Source organism: Schistocerca cancellata, chromosome 9 (genome assembly GCF_023864275.1).
Source record: "Schistocerca cancellata isolate TAMUIC-IGC-003103 chromosome 9, iqSchCanc2.1, whole genome shotgun sequence".
NCBI classification, from domain to species: domain Eukaryota; kingdom Metazoa; phylum Arthropoda; class Insecta; order Orthoptera; family Acrididae; genus Schistocerca; species Schistocerca cancellata.
In genome coordinates, this window is record NC_064634.1 from 20,295,817 (window position 1) to 20,316,031 (window position 20,215).

Below are 20,215 nucleotides of genomic sequence, written 5' to 3' on the forward strand. Positions count from 1 at the left end.
ACCGAGAAGCCAAATACCAGTTTTCAAAGATTTGGCTTTAAAAATGCGTTCACATTAAAATATTTTAATAAAACATTTCACCCCCTATGTCGATCTCTTTTGTATTTTTTTATTCTAATAGAGAACCCAAATACAAATTTTCATAGATTTAACTTCAAAAATGCATTCATTATGAAATGTTTCCATAAAAACTTTCATCCCCTATTTCGCTGCTATAGGGGTTGAATTTCCAAAAGCCATGAACATATACTCTACTGGCTATGGCTCTGAGCACTGTGGGACTTAACTTCTAAGGTCATCAGTCCCCTAGAACTTAGAACTACTTAAACCTAACTAACCTAAGGACATCACACACATCCATGCCCGAGGCAGGATTCGAACCTGCGACCGTAGCGGTCACGCGGTTCCAGACTGTAGCGCCTTTAACCGCTTGGCCACACCGGCCGGCTGTACACTACTGGCCATTAAAATTGCTACACCACGAAGATGACGTGCTACAGACGCGAAATTTAACCGACAGGAAGAAGATGCTGTGATACGCAAATGATTAGCTTTTCAGAGCATTCACACAAGGTTGGCGCCGGTGGTAACACCTACAACGTGCTGACATGAGGAAAGTTTCCAACCAATTTCTCATACACAAACCAGTTGCCCGGCGTTGCCTGGTGAAACGTTGTTGTGATGACTCGTGTAACGAGGAGAAATGCGTACCATCACGTTTGCGACTTTGATAAAGGTCGGGTTGTAGCCTATCACGATTGCGGTTTATCGTGTCGCGACACTGCTGCTCGCGTTTGTCGAGATCCGATGACTGTTAGCGGTATATGGAATCGGTGGGTTCAGGAGTGTAATACGGAACGCCGTGCTGGATCCCAACGGCCTCGTATCACTAGCAGTCGAGATGACAGGCATCTTATCCGCACGGCTGTAACGGATCGTGCAGCCACGTCTCGATCTCTGAGTCAACAGACGGGGAGATTTGCAAGACAACAACCATCTGCACGAACAGTTCAACGACGTTTTCAGCAGGATGGACTATCAGCTCGGAGACCATGGCTGCGATTACCCTTGACGCTGCATCACAGACAGGAGCGCCTGCGATGGTGTACTCAACGACGAAACTGGGTGCACGAATGGCAAAACGTCATTTTTTCGGATGAATCCAGGTTCTGTTTACAGCATCATGATGGTCGCATCCGTGTTTGGCGACATCGCGGTGAACGCACATTGGACGCGTGTATTCGTCATCGCCATACTGGCGTATCACCCGGTGTGGTGGTATGGGGTGCCATTGGTTACACGTCTCGGTCACCTCTTGTTCGGATTGGCTGCACTCTGAACAGTGGACGTTACATTTCAGATGTGTTACGACTCATGGCTGTACCCTTCATTCGATCCGATAATGCACGACCGCATGTTGCAGGTCCTGTACGGGCCTTTCTGGATACAGAAAATGTTCCACTGCTGCCCTGGCCAGCACATTCTCCAGATCTCTCACCAATTGAAAACGTCTGGTCAATGGTGGCCGAGCAACTGGCTCGTCACAATACGCCAGTCACTACCCTTGATGAACTGTGGTATCGTGTTGAAGTTGCATGGGCAGCTGTACCTGTACACGCCATCCAAGCTCTGTTTGACTCAATGCCCAGGCGTATCAAGGCCGTTATTACGGCCAGAGGTGGTTGTTGTGGGTACTGATTTCTCAGGATCTATGCACCCAAATTGCGTGAAAATGTAATCACATGTCAGTTGTAGTATAATGTATTTGTCCAATGAATACCCGTTTATCATCTGCATTTCTTCATGGTGTAGCAATTTTAATGGCCAGTAGTGTATTTCAACCGACGAGCCAAATTCAAGTTTTCATAGATTTAGCTTTAAAAATACTTACATAATGAAATATTTTCGTAAAATATTTTATCCCCCGTCTCACCCCATTAGGGGTTGAATTAAAAAAAAAAAAACACATTAACACGATTTTTTCATTTGTAACCGAGAAGTCAAATACCATTTTTCATGTATGTAGCTTTAAAAATACTTTAGTAGTTTTTTAATGATTACTTTAAAAAAGAGCTTCCCACTATTTCATTCCCATAGCGGTTAAATTTTCAAAAATGCTGAAACACCTAATTTTCTTCTCCGATTGGGAAAGCGAATACAATTTTCGTTGATATAACTTAAAAACTGCTTTAATAGCAACATATTTTTTAAAAATAAAATAAAAAAGCATTTATCCCCTATTTCTCCCCCTTGAAATGTAAAATTTTCCATTACCCCATTTTAGAAATATGACCAAGTATTTGATCTCAAAGAGCCACAAGCGATATTTGGCAACCTAAACTTGCTGTTCAGCAACATGCAATATTGCTTAATATAGACAGATAGTGACAGTTAAAAATTAACAGGGGATGGTCGGGAGAGTCCTCCCAGAAGCGAGTGCTTTTCTTTAGAGATTACATGCACTGCTTGTGGGTGTGAAAGACGCGCGTGTCATATTGTTTTTGGCAGGGCCGCGCGTGACACGGACAGCTGACAAAGCTGTTGAAGTAACGACCGCACTCCTGCGTTTGGTAACCTGTCACTTGGCAGCGCAGTCGCGGCCCGTGGGCGAGTCTTACTGGAGCGGCGAAAATAACCGGCCGCTCTGCTGAAACGGTGCGGGGCGATAGAACGGCGTTCGCCGTTCGTCCCCTCAGAGTTGCGGCAAAAATTGTCTTGCGTCCTTGCTTGGATGTATACGGAGCAGTTCAGATCACGCAATAAATTGGCGCATTTGGTTGTAAAAGAGCAAAATGGTCTAAGGCAACAGGGGCAAACTCTGAAGCAATGAGTTTTACTGAGGTCTAAGGCAATCATGTGATCCAAATACTCCAAGGATATGTAAAGAAGCCTAAGGTTGCAATTTTTTTGAGCTCCCTAGAGAAGCATCGAAAATTTAAGCTTAGTTTGATATTGTGGTCTCGCAATGTGCTCATTAAGAATTCGGTTTGGGTGCTTTTTTCGAAAATGAACTTTAGCTCATAGTGTAAATATCCTGTATTACTGATTCTTAAGCTTGCGTCCACTGTCATAAGAAGGTTATTTTCCTAATCTGTATCTGTTTTATAGTTTAAAAACAAATATGCATGCTCAGAGTAAAACGGCAACAATTCTTTTTATTCGAAGTTAAGCTGTATGCAATGAGCTTCTATTCTTTTGACTAATGTTCTACTGCATATAACCATGGTGAAAAATAACCTGCGTGGTGCTGTAAGTCGTACTTTTTTCTTTTTGGTTTAGGCTTTGTCCAGACCTAATACCTACATTCTTCCATCCTAGGAGAACGCGTGTTCAATTAAAGACTGCACATGTTGAATGGTTGGAATCGTTTTGGTGACTACAGTAAACTGTTGATGATTTATTTGTGCAGTTGTGGAAGAGAATTTCCTTGTTATTTGACTGTTTCGTCGCATTTATCCTGGTGGTACGAAGTATTTACGTACATTTCAGGGAAATAAAAACTGCAAACTTAAAAATACTCTATTCATACAGGCGTACAAGGAATCGTAGTCAAGATCGCCTTCCACAGGTACTGAAGCTAATCAGATTGATCACCTTACTTCGGTAAACATGTGTGTTGAGTCTTATGTGTCACTTTTTTAGAGTACTAGCGATCTAAGAAGTGTAGAGTTTTTTCTGTTTATTTCCAGTCAGGTATCAGTGATGGATGCATTCTATATTGTATGCTGCTGTTTGACGTCACAGTGCTGCCTCGGTTTTACTTCTTCAGGTCTGAATATAATTACTGGAGGCTGACACGACCATCGCTTGGGAAGAAAGAAGAAAGTTCGCGGAAGTGCATGTTATAATTGCTGCACAAGCCGTTTCAATTTATTTCTAAATCTCGGTCAGTTTAGCACAGTTGTTGTGAAGAATATCCTTGGCGGTTCTTCTTCATAGAATCCCAGGCAAGCTATATTTGATGGGCGTGAGAGAAATTTAATTAAGCCCCTTCATTTACTCCAGTATTCTTGTTCGTATCGGTAGTAATATGATGGTAAGCGGTCCTTCTGATAGTAAAATTCCTCATTCCCATGTTATGTTCACTTAAAAAACACACAGTTCTTGTTAATTCGCACACGAATTAGTATCGTTCGAGAAAGCGTGTTTTAAGTTATCTCCTTCGAGGGTGGCTGCGCTACCTGAGGAGTCTTTGAATGAAATTTTCTACCATCTGATCTAATTTCCTCCTCCCCCTCCCCCTCCGATATCCCGACTAAAACACACTAGCGCTTATGGCTTCCCTGTCGTAAGATGCGACTAAAAGGAGTCTTATACCTAGTCATGTTTGTATGTTGATGACTCAGCTATTTTAAGGACAGTCGTCAGTTTTAGCTCATTTCATAACCTCTTTCTTAACCTTTTTAAGTTAATTACTTATGATCCCGCCGTAGGGTTTGACCTCCTCTCTAAATTTTACAGATACTGGGCCGTTTGGAAAAGAACGCCTTACGTGGTGTATAATATTTCCGTTGTGCGCTGTGCGAATCTTTGTTTTCACTGGAAACCCAGCACCATAGCCAATCTGTTGTGTGTGTGCGGGGGGGGGGGGGGGGGCGAAGACGTCAGGGCTCGTACACCACACGGTTGTAGCCCGCTGACACCCCAGATATAGCTCTGCTTTAGTCTGAGCCGTAAATTCCCCATGTATGCGGCGGAGATGGCACCTGTCAAGTCTGGGACTCGGGGCAGCGGCTGCTGTGCTAGGTAGCCTCTGCCGTAGGAGAGCTCAGATCGCAGGGAGTGGCATCGGAGCGGGAGATCCGCAATGAAACGGATCCAACTCGCCCATACCAGTGGTCGCGCAAACATGGCCGTCTCAGCAGTTAGAAAGCAAGATTTTGATACAGAGACTTACCCAGTTCTTGGCATGCTTCAGAACTGACTGAGAATCTTCAGCAACAACAAAGGCACTGTTCTCCGTTGAGAATATTAAGGATAGGTTCGGGAAAGTTGCTGCAATAGAGAAAATGAGAAAAGGATTTTTGTTGGTCAATATTTTGAATCCTAACCAATAACAAGCATTTCAGATCTACAACAAGCTCGGAGATGTAGAAATTACCATCTCTTTTCATAACAAACTCAACAGGATTCATTGTCTTATCTTCGACATGGATCTTACACTACACAAACAGACGAAGAACTGCGCTCTAATTAGAGTGGTGTGCATTGAGAGAGGACCTGAGGATAATAGAGTGGGCCCTGGAGCCTTCATTCTGCCTTTCAGTGGAAATCTTTTACCTGAGAATATTAAGATCATGGTTCATAGGTGTGATGCCAAATCGTATTTTTCTCCTCCTGAGAGATGTTTCAGGTGCCACAGGCTTGGACACATGGACTAATGAGGCTACTTGTGGGACGTGTGGAAGAACAATGCATGAGGGCAGATATTGTGTAAACAATCCCCTACATGTGTAAACCGCCCAGTACACCGCCCGCCTTATTTGCTAGTATGTTCAATTTTCAAGAGGGAAAAGAAAAATCAGGAATATAGAACACTTGATCTACAGTTATCAGTTCTGTAGTCATTCAAACTTTTTCTTACAATCTTGATGCAACATACGTTCAAGTGCTTTATATTCATGGGTTTTCTTTTCTCTCTCCCAATCCATATAACGCCAAACTTTGCAAACACACGTTGCGCGATGACAAGGACTCAGACACCAGCTCATGGTCCTAGCCAAAGGTCAGTGCCTGTTTTTCAATCAGGAGATGGTACATCAGCCCCCCCCCTCTCTCTCTCTCTCTCTCTCTCTCTCTCTCTCTCTCTCTCTCTCTCTCTCTCTCTCTCTCTAGGTCGAGTTGATGAATACTGATGACTCAACAGAAAAATAATCTATACTCCCATTTCCCCTTTGCTGCTTTCTCAGAACCCAGTCTGTTGATCTTTCAGTGGAATTGTAACGGCTACCATCGCCAACTATCCGAACTCCTTCAATTAACTGCTACTTACTGTGCAGTCGGCGTGGCATTTCACTGGACATGATTCTCAGAAACTCAGCTCCCTATAGTTAAAAATTACAGATCCCAACGCAAAAAATATTGTTAACACCGAGAGGGAAGTCTGCACACTCATATACTCCGACTCTTTCAGTAAGCAGCTGCCACTGAATACTGCATTAGAAACTGTGGCTGTTCCGTGTCCACCTGCTAACTAGGGTAATAGTATGTAATATCTCAAATTAGCAAGCTTTCACCTCCAAAGGATATCGAAGGGGTGGTACAAGATACTGCTTACATGATTATACACGCTGTGGAAGGAACAATACCCTGTTCATCAGGCCCTTCCTGCCGGAAATGTGACGTGGTGGTGTGGAGAAATAGCTGCAGCTATCAGAGAGCGTCAAAGGGCACTTCAGTACACAAACGCCAATCTTTCACGTAACATTTAATAGCGACATCGAGCGAAGGCGCTGTTTTTAATAATAAAAAAAGCGCAAATGTTGGGAACAATATGTACATTTACGGGAGCCCACACTCCATCGTCTCAAGTATGGGCTTAACTCGGCCGCATTTGCGGACACCCACTGTACAGCAATTCGTGGCATCTCCCTCAGTGGCGACATCTGTACTAATCGCAAGGTCATTGCCCCACAATTCACTCAAGTGTCCGCATATAGTAACTACCATCCTAATTTACTGACCTGGAAGGTGCTGGCGCAGAAAACTATTTATCCTTCCATTCAGGAGGCCTCGAATCACAGTTGCTCCGTTAGTGAATGGGAGTTCCGTCGTTCTTTCTCAGAGTGTCGAGACACAGGACCTGACAAAATCCGTAACCAAATGCTTAAACATCTTAACAGCGACAGTATAAAACACATCTTCGGGTTTTTGAATCGTTTTTTGCTAGAAGGGCAGTTTCTCTCCCAATGGCGGGAGCGTGTTGTTATTCCTACCCCGAAACTGGCAAAAAAGCCTCAAATTTTGACTAATTATCGACCAATCTCTGTAACGAATGGGCTCTAAATTATCTGAAAGAATGGTCAACGGACGAGTATGTTGGTGCCTGGAAGCCTTAGCACATTTATCGAAATTTCGAAGTGGTTTTAGGGCACTCCGGTCCACCACAGACCAACTGAAATGTCTCGGATCTGCAATGCGCAAAGCTTTTGTGCTTTGGCAACACGTAATCTGTGTTCTTTGACTTGTGGAAGGCGAACGATACCAACTATTTGAGTTGGACTCCTGGGGTTGCTTATCAGTTTCTATCAGTAATGTCCTATCCGTCTGACTGTTTTGGATGTAAGTGGTATTGTGACTGTAGTGGAACCCACAGTCTCACCATCACTGTATTTTGACGATCTGTGCCTGCATTACAGCTCCACATCATTGCACACCACAGAGTGCAAATTTCAGGGAGCCATACAGTAAGTACAGAATTGCACCCTGAATGAGGGATATCAGTTTTCTCCCACGAAAACTCGCGTTATGCACTTTTGTAGACTCAGAAATGTGCACCCTCGCCCAGAACTTTATCTCGGTGACCTGTTACTTGACGTCGTTGAAAATTTTAAATTTGTAGACCTTTAATTTCATAGTATGCTAACATGGTTACCGCATGTACACCAGCTCAAGGCAGATTGCATGAGGCAACCTAATTCTGTCAGATTTCTCAGCAGCACTTCCTGGAGCACAGACCACACTGTTCTGTGATGTTACAAAAGCTTTGATCTTACTCCACCTGGACTATGGATGTGGCGCCTACAGGTTGACGATATCATTAGTTTTGAGCTTGTTATACCCTCGTCACCATAGTGGTATGCGGTTGATTGCTGGAACCTTCCCTATGAGCCGTGTAGATAGCCTCTTGGTGAAGGCTCGGATTGCACCACTGAGATACCAGCAACTGGTGGTGAACTATGTGGTCAAAATCCGTTAGATGCCTACCCGTGCGTGTTACTCGACTCTCTTTTATAGCCAACAGTTAAGAGTATTTCCAAATCGCTCAAAAACGTGTGCATCAGGTGGGGTAGGATTGGAGGCTCTGTGTAAGGAGCAATTCCCCCTGTTGCCTGCGTTCATGGAGTTCCCTCTTGGCGCTCCCTGTGGTGTGTACTATGATTCGGATGGACCTTTTCCATGGCCCCTAAGAAAATACAGACCCCAGCACACGCCTGTTCCATTCAGTCCTCGATGACTACCCAACTCCAAATGCGTCAACACAGGTGGATCGAAAGTCAACGACGGAGTTAGTTTTGCTTTTGCACACGTACGGGGGGGGGGGGGGGGGCACAAGAAGTATTCTCTGCTGAGTGCACGTAGCGTAAAAACTGCAGACTTGGTCGCCATAACATGATCTCTGCTATACATTGAAAATCTAGCAACAAAGAACTTCCTGGTTGGAAGAGACTCCACGAGCTACTTGTAAAGCATATCTCAGTGTTACCTCGGAAACTTTTTAATTGCTACCATCCAAGGACTTTCACAGCTCCAGATCCACTGTAACATCCATCTGATCGAGCCACATGTTCTGGGAATTGAATAGTTGACAATTAGCTAAAGAAGCAACCACGTGAGACAAACTTGAAATTCGAGTAGCGGGCACAGACTTAAAATCGCAGCTGCGACATCAAATTTTGCACCACTGTGGTGTGGGATGGCTGACTATTACGGCCCTCAGCAAGTTGAGGGCAATTAAGGGACCACCTAGGCGTAACATACTTCTCTTCAAGCCAAATAATACGAAGGGCGACTGAGAGCACGCTAATGTGTGTGTTCAGGGACGCAGCAAGTTGTTTATTATGTGGGAAGGATTCATTATATCTAAACGGTGCTCTTACAAAGTGCGCGTCTTGTAGAGATGCGCATTTGCTGTCGGCCCCCGGTGTTGGGAAGTCTGTGCACTCACCTGGAGGCGCTTGTTCTCGCGCTCGACTGCCTCCTTGTTGCGGAGTTCGAGCGCGAGCATCTGCTTGGTCGACTGCAGGTCGTCGCGCACCTTATCGATGTCGTCGAGCTCGTCCGGCTCCGCGGCGTCGGGCTCTACCTCGGCCTTCTGGATCTGCTCCTCGATGGTCATCTGCCGCCGGAACTTGCGCAGTCCTGGGCCACAAATGAGACAAGTGCAGGAGTGAGGATGCTGCGAGGTGCAAAATGGTAGCCAGCCGAGCAAAGTGAAGTCGACAAACAGTAATTGCTTGATCCAGCTCACATCACTTTGTGTTGACAGTGGCGCCAAGCTTTGAACGTTTCTCGTGTTGCCATCATAGCAACGAACATCCGAGAATGCTCGCTTCTGAAAAGCGAAACTAGTCCAGTAAATCAAAAAGTATGCGATCTGCGGCAGTTTACCTTTACATTAAAGTAAGTGAATTTACAGATCGAGCCATTGTATTTTTGAGGACATTTTAATATTGAACTATTGTTATAACTGTATTGCCCTAAAATTTTCACTTGCAGCTTCATATACAATGCCTATTGAGAAAGAACTGAAGGGTGATAAAAGTATTACTACAGTTTTAGTTGTTGAAATGTGAGGTACGAGATCATCCACTCTCTCCGCTGGTTTACAATTTAACAAATTGTTCACGTAGCAACGTAGAAAGATCTCTACTGGTGTTAAATCTGGTAATCTTCGGCTTGCTAACTTCCTAGGAATACGGGCACTAGAGAAATATTTAACCCTTTCCGAGCCATAGTTTATCTGAAATGGTGTGATGTAATGTTTTAGGTTTTCTAGGCTAAATTTTCAATTTTCCACCATATTGGTCTTCAGGCGAATTAATATCGTGTTATCCGTTCCACAACACGTCGACATCATCCCTAGTTGTCTTCGTCGGGTGTAGACCGCAGTTTTCATTGCTGGGTGTTTTGTCTGTACGGTGACACGCAGTACCTTGCTCCAGCGGTGTTTTCCGGCGCCATCAATGAATAAGACAAGACAGTATCGCTGAAATTTAAGATGGACCGAAAAATCGTAATGTGATAAACAAAGAGAACGTCATAAGGACTGTGACGTACAGCGTTAACGCCTTGGTAGGCACTTATCCACAACTTACTGTTTGGTTTGTTTCCAAACAGCTGGCAACGAAATATGCGCTCTAAATCTGACGAAAACAGTAGGCAAATCCAACCCCGACCCATCCCGGCCTGCTCAAAAATAATGTCCTCACCTCGCTACTCTGCACCATGCGTCTTCGTTTTATACGTTACTAATTTCTCGTACGTTTTAAAACATCCGGTATAACTTCCTGCACTGGCACCTCTTTTGGCATGTTAGTTCGACTCTACCGCTTGCTCAGGGAGCTCTGCAGATAGTGTGGTTAGGTTTCCTGACAAAGCGGCGCGGTCTACTTACCCTCAGCACAGATGTTTTACAGCGGAGACGCCGGGAAGTGGGATGAAAGTGTTCTAAAGAGACAGAGCCAAGAGCCCGGGCCGCGTGCTACAGAAATAGTGCTCAGATAATCGGTTAGATTGTTTTCTCGCTACTACTTATTTACGAAAGGAGTGGAAAAGGGAAGGGATTAGCCGCAAATAACTTAGTGTCTATTGCAACCGAGAGACTCTGCAGCGGCGGAAAAACATTGTTGTGTACGATTGTTTCGTTAAGAAACTACCCAGGTACTTATGCAACAGCACAGAAGTGTAAATTTTCACAATTACTGTAACAGATATGATACTTCCGCGGGTACGAAATCAAAGAATGAAAAAAAATATTCACAAAAATGAGACTTTTCACATATACAAGACTGACCGCTGTAAACTAAGCCCTTGTTTTTTTTCTGTCTTTAAGAACACCGCAAGTGTGTGATGTAGTCAACTTGTAAATTGTAAAAGTCCCGAAACCATCGTCTTATTAATTTGTTTCGTCACATATTTGATCACACTTGTAGGAATATGTTTAATTTTATAAAACTGTATGTGTGTGTGTGGGGGGGGGGGAGACATACGTCTTCACGTTGTTCGTGTGATCGTTATAACAGTACGTACTTTTAAAACGATGGTACTGTACGCTGAGAGCGTTACGTTTCGCACCATGGTGGAGCTAGCCATTTATTTCGAAAGTTCTGCCACACTATTCAGAACAAGTATATGTAGTGAGCAGCGTTTCGAGAACTCGTGGTTATGCCCTCGCCACTTCAGATGCAAACTTGTTCGCTTAATTATCCTCGGAGGTGAAGGTTCTCCGGACTGAAGTAAACTAGGGCATAGGGATTAGTTTTGACATCGCCGCGAGTGCGAATTCATTGACGCTGCATTAATCGTATTCCCCCTCCCCCTTCCTCCCTTCTTCGTCTTTGATTGCTACGCGGTGAAGCACTGCTTCCAATTTTACGTGCTTTTCTTATTGTCACAGTGAAGTGATCAGGTACTGAGGCTCTGCATTCCTGTTTGGAAGGAGAGTGGGATATCGAGTCAGTTTGCGCCATATAATTATGTCGCTCAGTCACTTAAAGCTTAAACAAGCTGCGGCAGAACTCTTAGTATACTCAGTGTTTACTTTTGTTTCCCCTGTAGCGACAGAGCTTTCTTGTTACTTTTTGCCTTGAATTATTTTAGGCGCTACAATAGTTTTCATGTACTTCAGAAATCTTTCCTTCTCGTCTGTAAGGTTCGTGAACTCATCAAAAGCCTGTTGCCAAAAGCTTCTACCATTTTAGCAAACGCAGATATGGTTATACCATTTCCTGAAAAAAGTGTTATTACCAGTAGAGTTATCGTGTTGCCCTTGATATGTATTACGAGCAAAGCAGAATAATTTAAGCACCCTAGTGACGTTGTGTGTGGCCGATTGTATGTTGCAGTTTGTAAGAGCTAGACAGCGTGCTACTACTTACCATCGAGTTGCGGTTTACTGCGGTCGTTGGTGACCACCCTCTTGAGCTTGACTCCGCTCTGGATCTCCTTCAGCAGTTGGTTGTGTACTGTGTCCTTCTCTGACTCGTACATGAACTGCGAACACAACAGTAGCATTTCAGATTTCGCCCTTTTACAGCCAACAATCGATCAGTCTCCACACAGTATTGCTGTTGGCACTCGACAACATCTGCCCGATTTCTGCATGGGATACCAGAGTTTAATGCCTTGCTTCTATTCTCAGGATACACACATTGTATGACCATGAAATTATGACCCGATTGTGAACCTATAAAAGGATACAGCGACGTTATTGCATTGTTGGTATCGTTCGCTTGGGATCTTAAACAATAACTTGTAGAATTGAGTTGCTGATTGTTAAAAGGACGTAAGTCCTTTCAAAATGTTGCCTCTATCTCGCAGACTGCCGCAGCTGGGGGTTACTCGTGAACTGCCGTAATTAAGAGTGTAGGAAGACTGGTGGATATAACAAACAGTAGTTTGAACGACCAAAAGGATGGTCTTGGAGAGCGCGGAATTCCACGACAGGATACCTGTCAACAGAAGTAGCATCTGAAACAGCTGTTCATTCATTACCGCTATAGTCAACTCAAAAATATGTCATTGATCACTGTGTGCCGTGTTTCCAAAATGGGGACTATTCTAGTAGATGTCTACTTCCCAGTCGCGCCCAATGAGAGTTACGGGAGGTGCTGGAAAAGTTTTAAGAATGGAATAGAAAGAAATACTTGCGTCGGAGAAACTTTTCTATTTTTCAAAGTAGTGTCCGTACATAATAAGGCACTTTGTCCATCTGTGTTCCAATGCCTTGTGTCCATCCGTGTTCCAATGCCTTGATCCCATCTCAAAAATTAGTTCCTCAGGCCTGCAAAATACATGTCAACATCGGCTTTCAGTTCTTCGTTTGAAGAGAATCTGCGTCCATCGAGGAAAATTTTGAGCTTGGGGAGGAGACTGAAGTCTCACGAAGCCAAATCAGGCGAATAAAGTGGCTGTGCAAACAGTTCGTATCTTAGCGGCGTAGTTCACACTTTTTGGCATGGGAGCGACACTTGTGTGTGGGCGCACATGAACCCAAGTTTCATTTGTGATCAAAAAACGGACGCAAAAAATCTTGTTCGTTGTTCTGAAAACGGTCAAACATTGCTCGGACATTTCCATTGTGATACAATTCTGATCCTGCCTTAAGAGTCACAGCACCCATCTAGCAGATATTTTCTCATATCCAATTACACTATTAAAATGTGATGTGCCCGTGCAGAAGATACCCCTACAGCTTTAAAATTTGTCGCACTTTCAGTCGACGATCCTCCATAAGAATTTAATGCACTTCCGCTATAACTTCTGGGGCAGTGGCATGTCTTAGCCAACGAAAATGTGGAGCATCATATAAGTTGTCCTGACCAATTTAAATTTGTTTATCCACTTAGTAACAAGTGAATATGAAGGAGCAGAGTCCCCAATGTGTCCTGAAAATCAGCGTGAAATTTCCTTTGCTTCCATATAATTCTGTACAAAGTACTTAGTCATTGCTCGAATCTCGATTTTTTCCATCTCCACAAATCACTACACGGGAACAACGAAAGGGAGACGTCCGCAGCGCAGGTTGCCCAGAGCACTGAGGCGTCACGTGTTTACTCATAAGGGATGACCTATTATTGCCCCGGACCCTCGTAGCGCTAGCACTGACTGGTGATTCCGCGAACTGTTCAAATTACTCTCATGATAAGCGACTCCGTCGTTCCAACCAGCATTCCAACTGGAGAATGTAGATTGGTCTAAAACGTCAGATTGAATTCTTCTGCATAGTTGGGCACGTACGTTAGCCATAGGAACGAACGTCTGCCTAGATTCTGAAGTCATTTCTCCTGTGCAGTGGATCGAGTCTACATTGTTGCATGTTCTCAACGCTGTGGAATGTTTCAACACCGATAGGTACCTAGCCATTGAAGCTATTGACACTGTGTCGCTTTTCATAATAACTGGTCCAAGTAGTCATCACATCTCAGTTCTGGTTTAGTAATTGTGGTAGTTACTGGAACAGTGCGTTCATTTTATACAGCTCCATCTCTTGCTCTAGCATCGTGCTTGGCCGCAATACAATAATTGTACTTAACTGTAATGAAAACATCCCTTCGACGATGAGAATATTAAAAACAAAGTAAAAGCTCGGGTAAGTGAAGCATAGGGATGAAAATCAGCCATACCCACGTAAGAAAAGCTATCCAGGAGTTCGCCTTAATCGATTAAGGAAAAGCACGGAGTACTTGAATCAGGATGGCTGTTTGCGGTTCCAGTTGTCCTGAATGTCTCAACCCCTGGATCGCGATATTCTAGGCCACAGCTGGTCTGTGTACTGGCCATTGGACACGCCGGCCCTAGTAGGATACTGCCTGCCGTGTAAATAGGCCAATACGCATGAGTACTGCCCCGATGGAGTACAGGTCCCAGGTAATCGAAGACACGCTCGTACGTCAGTAGTGCAGCACGGACAAGAGTGGACGGGACTTGAGGAGTCGTAGGTTCGTCGTATTCCCGTGGGGGGGGGGGGGTGGGGGACTGGTACTTGTTGCAGTTCGTGGCTCACCTTGTCCTTGACCTTGATCTTGGGGATGAGCGGGCTGCTCCGGTCGTTGCATTGGACGTGCCGCAGGCGCCTGCCCTGCTCGATGTCCTTCATCATGGCGCCCCAGTCGGGCCGCTTCCGGGGCCGGCTGCGGAGGGCTTCCAGCTTGGCGGCTTTCTCTGGGGGCAGTGGCTGGGTCGGCGGCTCTGCAACAGCCGGTAGGTACTGTACACTGGGTGTTGACTGGCGGTGAGTGGCCGCGGCCGGCCCGGCTGGCGACGAGACGCTCGGGCGGACCGCCAAATGCGAGTAGTTCTGCGACTCGGGAAATGGGGCGGGGCGGCACTGCGAGGATCGGGCAGGCGCAAGCATCACGTCGCTCTAGTAATGAATTGTCCCTGCTGCAGGCCACCTCGACCAGCAATGTGAGCAGGGAAACGAGCGTATTGAAACGAAAACATTTTTTGACGCAAACTCGTATTATCTCGTCGGCCGAACTTTCTCGAGTGACCGAATATGTGAGATTGAATTGCTAATAACGCGAGACTAGTAAAGCACGAACACTGAGTCAACGGACAGCTCTTGTATGTACGTGTTTGTCGCGCAGTATTTGTTTTGCCTGTGACGTCGTCGTACTAGTGTAGGCGCATGTGCGTGATTGTTACAAATTAGCTTTGTGTAAAATTATAAACAGGCGTCACTTGGAAAGACGTTTAGGTAGGGCATTGATTTCGGTGTTATTGTGATGAGCTTGAGAATCACTAATAGGACGCACAGTGACACAATAAAATATTCGTGACATAATAAAATATTCACCGGAATATAAGCGAAAATCGCTGTTAAATAGAAAATTATAAAATAATGAAAGATGTCTTAAGAATGCTCGAAACTACAGAAAACGCAAGTCGGAGGAAAATTTGCGTCGAAAGGAATCCAGAAAACCCAAAATGACCAGTGCCCAGCAAATGCGAGAGCTACAAAAGCGTCGAAAAGGTTGTGACAAAATGGCGCAAAGCGGTTACGTAGCTGGCCCATAGAGCATAGACTATTATTACACCCTGTGTAACCATTTTATTAAAGAGATTGATAGTTAACTACGTATTTTTACTGTGAAACTGGGCCCTACGCTTGACTAACAAGGAGAGCTGCCCCCTTCGATTTTCTTCACACTTACATTATTTGAAACTTAGAGCTCTGACACCATTTTCCTAAAGCAACACGACACAATTTTCAGAATAACTCGATAAAATGGTTTTTGGAGATCAGAAAATTTCCGAGCGCTGTTAAATATAAAACATTTACAATCATTTAATGTAATCTCCAGCAGCTGAATGTGTAGCGTACAGGTTTCCTAACTGTAATGTCAATGGTTCGAACCTCGCAGGGTAACAACTTTTGTTCAAGTTCTGTATTTATTATCAAATGGAAAAGTAGAGTAACAAATATTGAATCACAATTTTTAATTAAAATCATACTTTTTATTTTTAATTACTGGTCATACAAATTAAAGTGTGATGCAGACATGTGAAATGCCATATTGTTAAATAAAAAAATACATACATCAGTGATACTTTCCAGTTATTAGAAACCAAAAAAAAGTACGTCGTGTTCTGGTTGGTGTTTCCTTTTTTTGAACTAAATGTTCGTTCATTATGAGTCCTCGCATTCTCATGCGATTAGTAAGAGCCACATATCAACAAACACTTCAATTTGTTAACAAGTATGGAATTGAAATAAAATTTTTAAAAAAGTTGCTACTATCAGAATCCAAAGTACCGTCATTACTATTACGAACTTCTACGCTACGGATTCAACTACTGTCGATTATTTTAATCAATTTTTAAATACATTTATGCCTTTCATTTTGCATACAGCAACAAAAAAAGCATATTTTTAAAATAACACTAGACGATAACAACTGCCATTATGAATTACGTAAGGGACGATCGAAAGGTTTCCGTTTGAGGGCGTTGCTGCAGCATGTATGCAACCCAGCGCGACTCCAATGCGGGTATGTAAGCACCGATATGTAGGCAGGAGGTTAATGTAACCTTCAAACGGAAACTTGTTGATCGCTCCTTACACGTAAGCCAGAGTACTGAAACAACAGGAAACGTTGAGAAAAGTGGTTAGCAACTTTAGTAAATGAATTGTTATTTCGGTGTTAATCAATCAGCAAAATTTATTAAATTTTTTCATTCGAGAAATATACAAGTTCAGCAACATGTTATGTGGCGAAATAGAGATTTCAACTGAGAACAAGTCCTGGATAATTTGTGGCTCTCTGCAGTCTCGCAGGTGGGGATGGTCCCTAAGGAAGTTCCACCTTGACATAGATTACTTTTGTTCTACTCTGCTTCTTAATCTAAGGGGTTTCTCAATTTTCCAATCCAGATTTTGGCCATATGATAGGGCTCCTTTAGGACAGACCACGCATGCTTCATGATGTGTAGCTCGCCATAGATGGAGACTAGATGTGTTACATTTGATATCTAAATGATTTATACTGCTCAGGAAGTTTTCTCTGGATCCCAGTTTCTGTGTAGGTGGTGATGTTCGTACGAGGGGTGGGTCTTTGTTATATAATTGCGTCGTACGGCTTTGTTGTATTAGTGTCCGATCACTGAGCGATTCTAAGTCAAAAAGTTGGCTAAGGTCCATTCACAACCAATCATGACGTGACGGAACCAGCCCGTGACTCCTTGTCTCATATTGACGCTGAGTCAAACACAACCTTGCCGTGACAGTGCTATGATCGCTTTTGTTACAGTTGATGGAGCATTCGGCAAAAGTGGTGGTGAAAATTTTGCCAATTCAGAGAATGTTGCAGAAAAGTATCCTGATAGACGCTGGTACTCGGTTTCCATGCGATATTGTAGTTGAAGAATATACGATGAAACCTTATATAGCAGTTAATTTAGATAATCGGATGCATCACTTTAGCTGGCGTTTTGAATCATTCCAAAGCTCATCAGAAAACACTTTCGATATTACGATTCGAAGATTTAGATTTGACATTAGGATGATTCAGGATTTTCCAGAGCAGTGGATTCGATCTATTTAACCAATTGCTTCCTGCGTAGTTTCATTAAAAATGCAATACAAATACAGTGAGTTACGTTACACCGTCAGTGGAGTTTATGAGTGGGGATGACACAGTACAAAAACTGGATTTGCAAAGAGGAACGCAGTGACAAATGCCTTTCCCGCAAGAAACGTATTCACTGAATACTTACGTTCTGACAACCTGTTGATGAACTGCCTAGATATAAGAAAGTGTAAATTAGGAATACGCAGTGTGCAACAGATGAACAACGTTTTAAAAAAAGCTTAGGTCTATAGTCTGATTTCATAAGATGCTGCTATTAAAAACCGATAAATATTAATTTCGTACCGTTTATCTTCATTTTCACTCGAATTTCACACTAGATGGAATTTGGAAGTTCGCGTCCGTGTACTTTGGACTGGACAGATCATGTAGCATGGGATACTTGTCTCTGACTCGATAAGCTTGTTGCTGTTCGTTTTTCTATTATTAAATAAAACAACAAACTGCAAAATGAAAAAAAGGGAAACATCAACACTCATGCTGCGCGCCCGTGAAAGATAATCACATAACGGAGACGACGACAACATTGTCTGCAGTAAATACAACGATCACAGAACACCGAAGGCGACAGTATTGTTGACCTCGCCAGGCGAGGGCGAATACTGTCAAGTCACAGTTTGACAAGAATATTTCTTACTTACCTAGAAGATGCATGGGCTAGACACGGCACTGTCACGTCACGAGTGTGTTTGTGAACCGACCCTTATTTCCGTATAGGAATTCCTTGCATTAGTTTGGTACCGTAATGTGTCATACCAGATGTAAACATTCATGATCCTAAATTTACCGTATTTTGGCATAGGAACTAACGGTCAGAGATGAGTTTTCAGACGTTACAGGATTGTGAATGAGTAATGCGTGTGACTCATATCTGTAAAGTGCTTATGCTTTATAACAACCCCCTGCCGTGTTGATGTTGGTGGCGCAACCGTAAAAAACAAACTATCCTCTGTGATGTGCACTCAGTAGGGTCGTGGTTGTGCATCGTCAGGGAGAAGTTTCAACAATGAGCTTCCGTCAACGTGCCGTGAAATAAAAACACTGTGCAGATAGCGTTGGTGGAGTTGCAATTGCGCCCCTATCATAAACTGCGTGTGATAGCAATGGGTGGCAATTGATTTCAAAACCAAAATTCAGTTTCGTCTTATAAATATGTTGTAATGTACTCAATGAGACTAGCTGTAGTGACTTTTTTATGATGCAGGTGCGTGAAGTCTATTCATAGATTATTCATTTAATACTGGTTCTTGAAAATTTGTAAGTAGGCTTTCGCGGGATAATTGGTGCTTGTTTTCAAGAGTCAGCCGATATTCAAACAAACCCGTGACTATTCGTGCCGCTCTTTGTATACATTCAGTATTCCCTGTAAGTCCTATTTAGTACGAGTTTCACACAATTCAGTAATTTCCTAAAATGGGACACGCAAGTGATTTTTTAAGTTTTCTCTGTAGACAACCCCCCGCCCCTTTTCCCAGTGCGCTCTCGGGGAACTTTTTTTTTAGTACATTTTTGGCCAAAATGAGGCCCTAGCCCATGCAATGCTAGTTGTCTTTCCGTGTTGCAAGTCCGTCTGTCATGCTATAACTTTTCCCCTTCTGTCTATGAATTGGGGGGTCTTCTTGGTGCCGACCATGCTTGGATTTGGTTTACAATTTTGAACATGTGTGTTTTTTCTCTTCCGACACTTTATACAACTTTCCGTTCTTAACTATGTGGTCTGCATTGTTGGGTTTTACCTACCATTCCTCTTCCATATTTTACAGGAGCGAAGATCAAGTGGGAGAGATCGCCCATTATAGTGTACACTCCACCTTTTGTACCTTTCTTTCTTTGCACCCTTCCATTCTGGCAAAAGTAAAACACCCAACGCCCAACAAGGTGCTCATCCCATGGTGGAGAGGAGTCATCAAGTTCCTGCATGGTGGTAGCACCCCGACCACACAGAGATCGCACTATTGGTGCCTCAGCTGGGAACTCCCCATTTGCGACAAGGAGTAAGTGCCCATCATGGCTGGGCACAGGAACTCCGGACAATAGTTAAACGACCAGGTAGTCGTTGCTGTGACCCAAGGGACACTCATCGGGTGAGCCCGTGTTCCAAGTGGATGGCACAAAGGCGAATGACTCGCAAATGAAATTAATTAAACTTTCTTCTGCTGGTGACCCTAGCCCCAGCAGTCTCTTCTGAAGAGAGGTATGACCCAAAAATGCTTCCTTTCCCAGCTGCACTGTAGGAAGAACGTAAGGCTAAGAGACAAGGTGATAAATACTTCCCACAATACTTAGTTTGTTCTGCGACTGACAGGGATGACCACAAAGCCATTATTCTTTATTGAATACTTTGAGGACAGGTTTGGGAGAAGTCACGTTCGCTGCTTGCCTGTGACAAGCTGGGGGACATTCCTGTATTTATCATCCTCCAGTAGCAGTGTAAAGGCGCGCGGGATTAGCCGAGCGGTCTAAGTCGCTGCAGTCATGGACTGTGCGGCTGGTCCCGGCGGAGGTTCGAGTCCTCCTTCGGGCATGGGCGTGTGTGTTTGTCCTTAGGGTAATTTAGGTTAAGCAGTGTGTAAGCTTAGGGACTGATGACCTTAGCAGTTAAGTCCCACACATTTGAACATTTTTATCAATGTAAATATGGTGCAAGGTATCATCTTCCACAATGACCTCCTTTTACAGAC

The 20,215-nt window shown here is 43.8% G+C and overlaps 2 protein-coding genes across 5 annotated transcripts in view; one reads left to right on the top strand and one right to left on the bottom strand.

Annotated features, from left to right (window-relative positions):
* Positions 1–20,215, top strand: part of LOC126101165 (trichoplein keratin filament-binding protein) — a 796,043-nt gene that overhangs the window by 56,807 nt on the left and 719,021 nt on the right. The window lies entirely within an intron of this gene.
* The window catches only part of LOC126101164 (trichohyalin-like), a 223,276-nt gene that overhangs the window by 21,650 nt on the left and 181,411 nt on the right, over positions 1–20,215 (bottom strand). The window contains exons 4-6 of the mRNA XM_049911859.1: positions 14,447–14,631; positions 11,820–11,934; positions 8,888–9,081 (exon numbers count right to left, since the gene is read on the bottom strand). Coding sequence (XP_049767816.1) covers positions 8,888–9,081; positions 11,820–11,934; positions 14,447–14,631 — 494 coding nt within the window. The remainder of the gene's footprint in view (positions 1–8,887; positions 9,082–11,819; positions 11,935–14,446; positions 14,632–20,215) is intronic.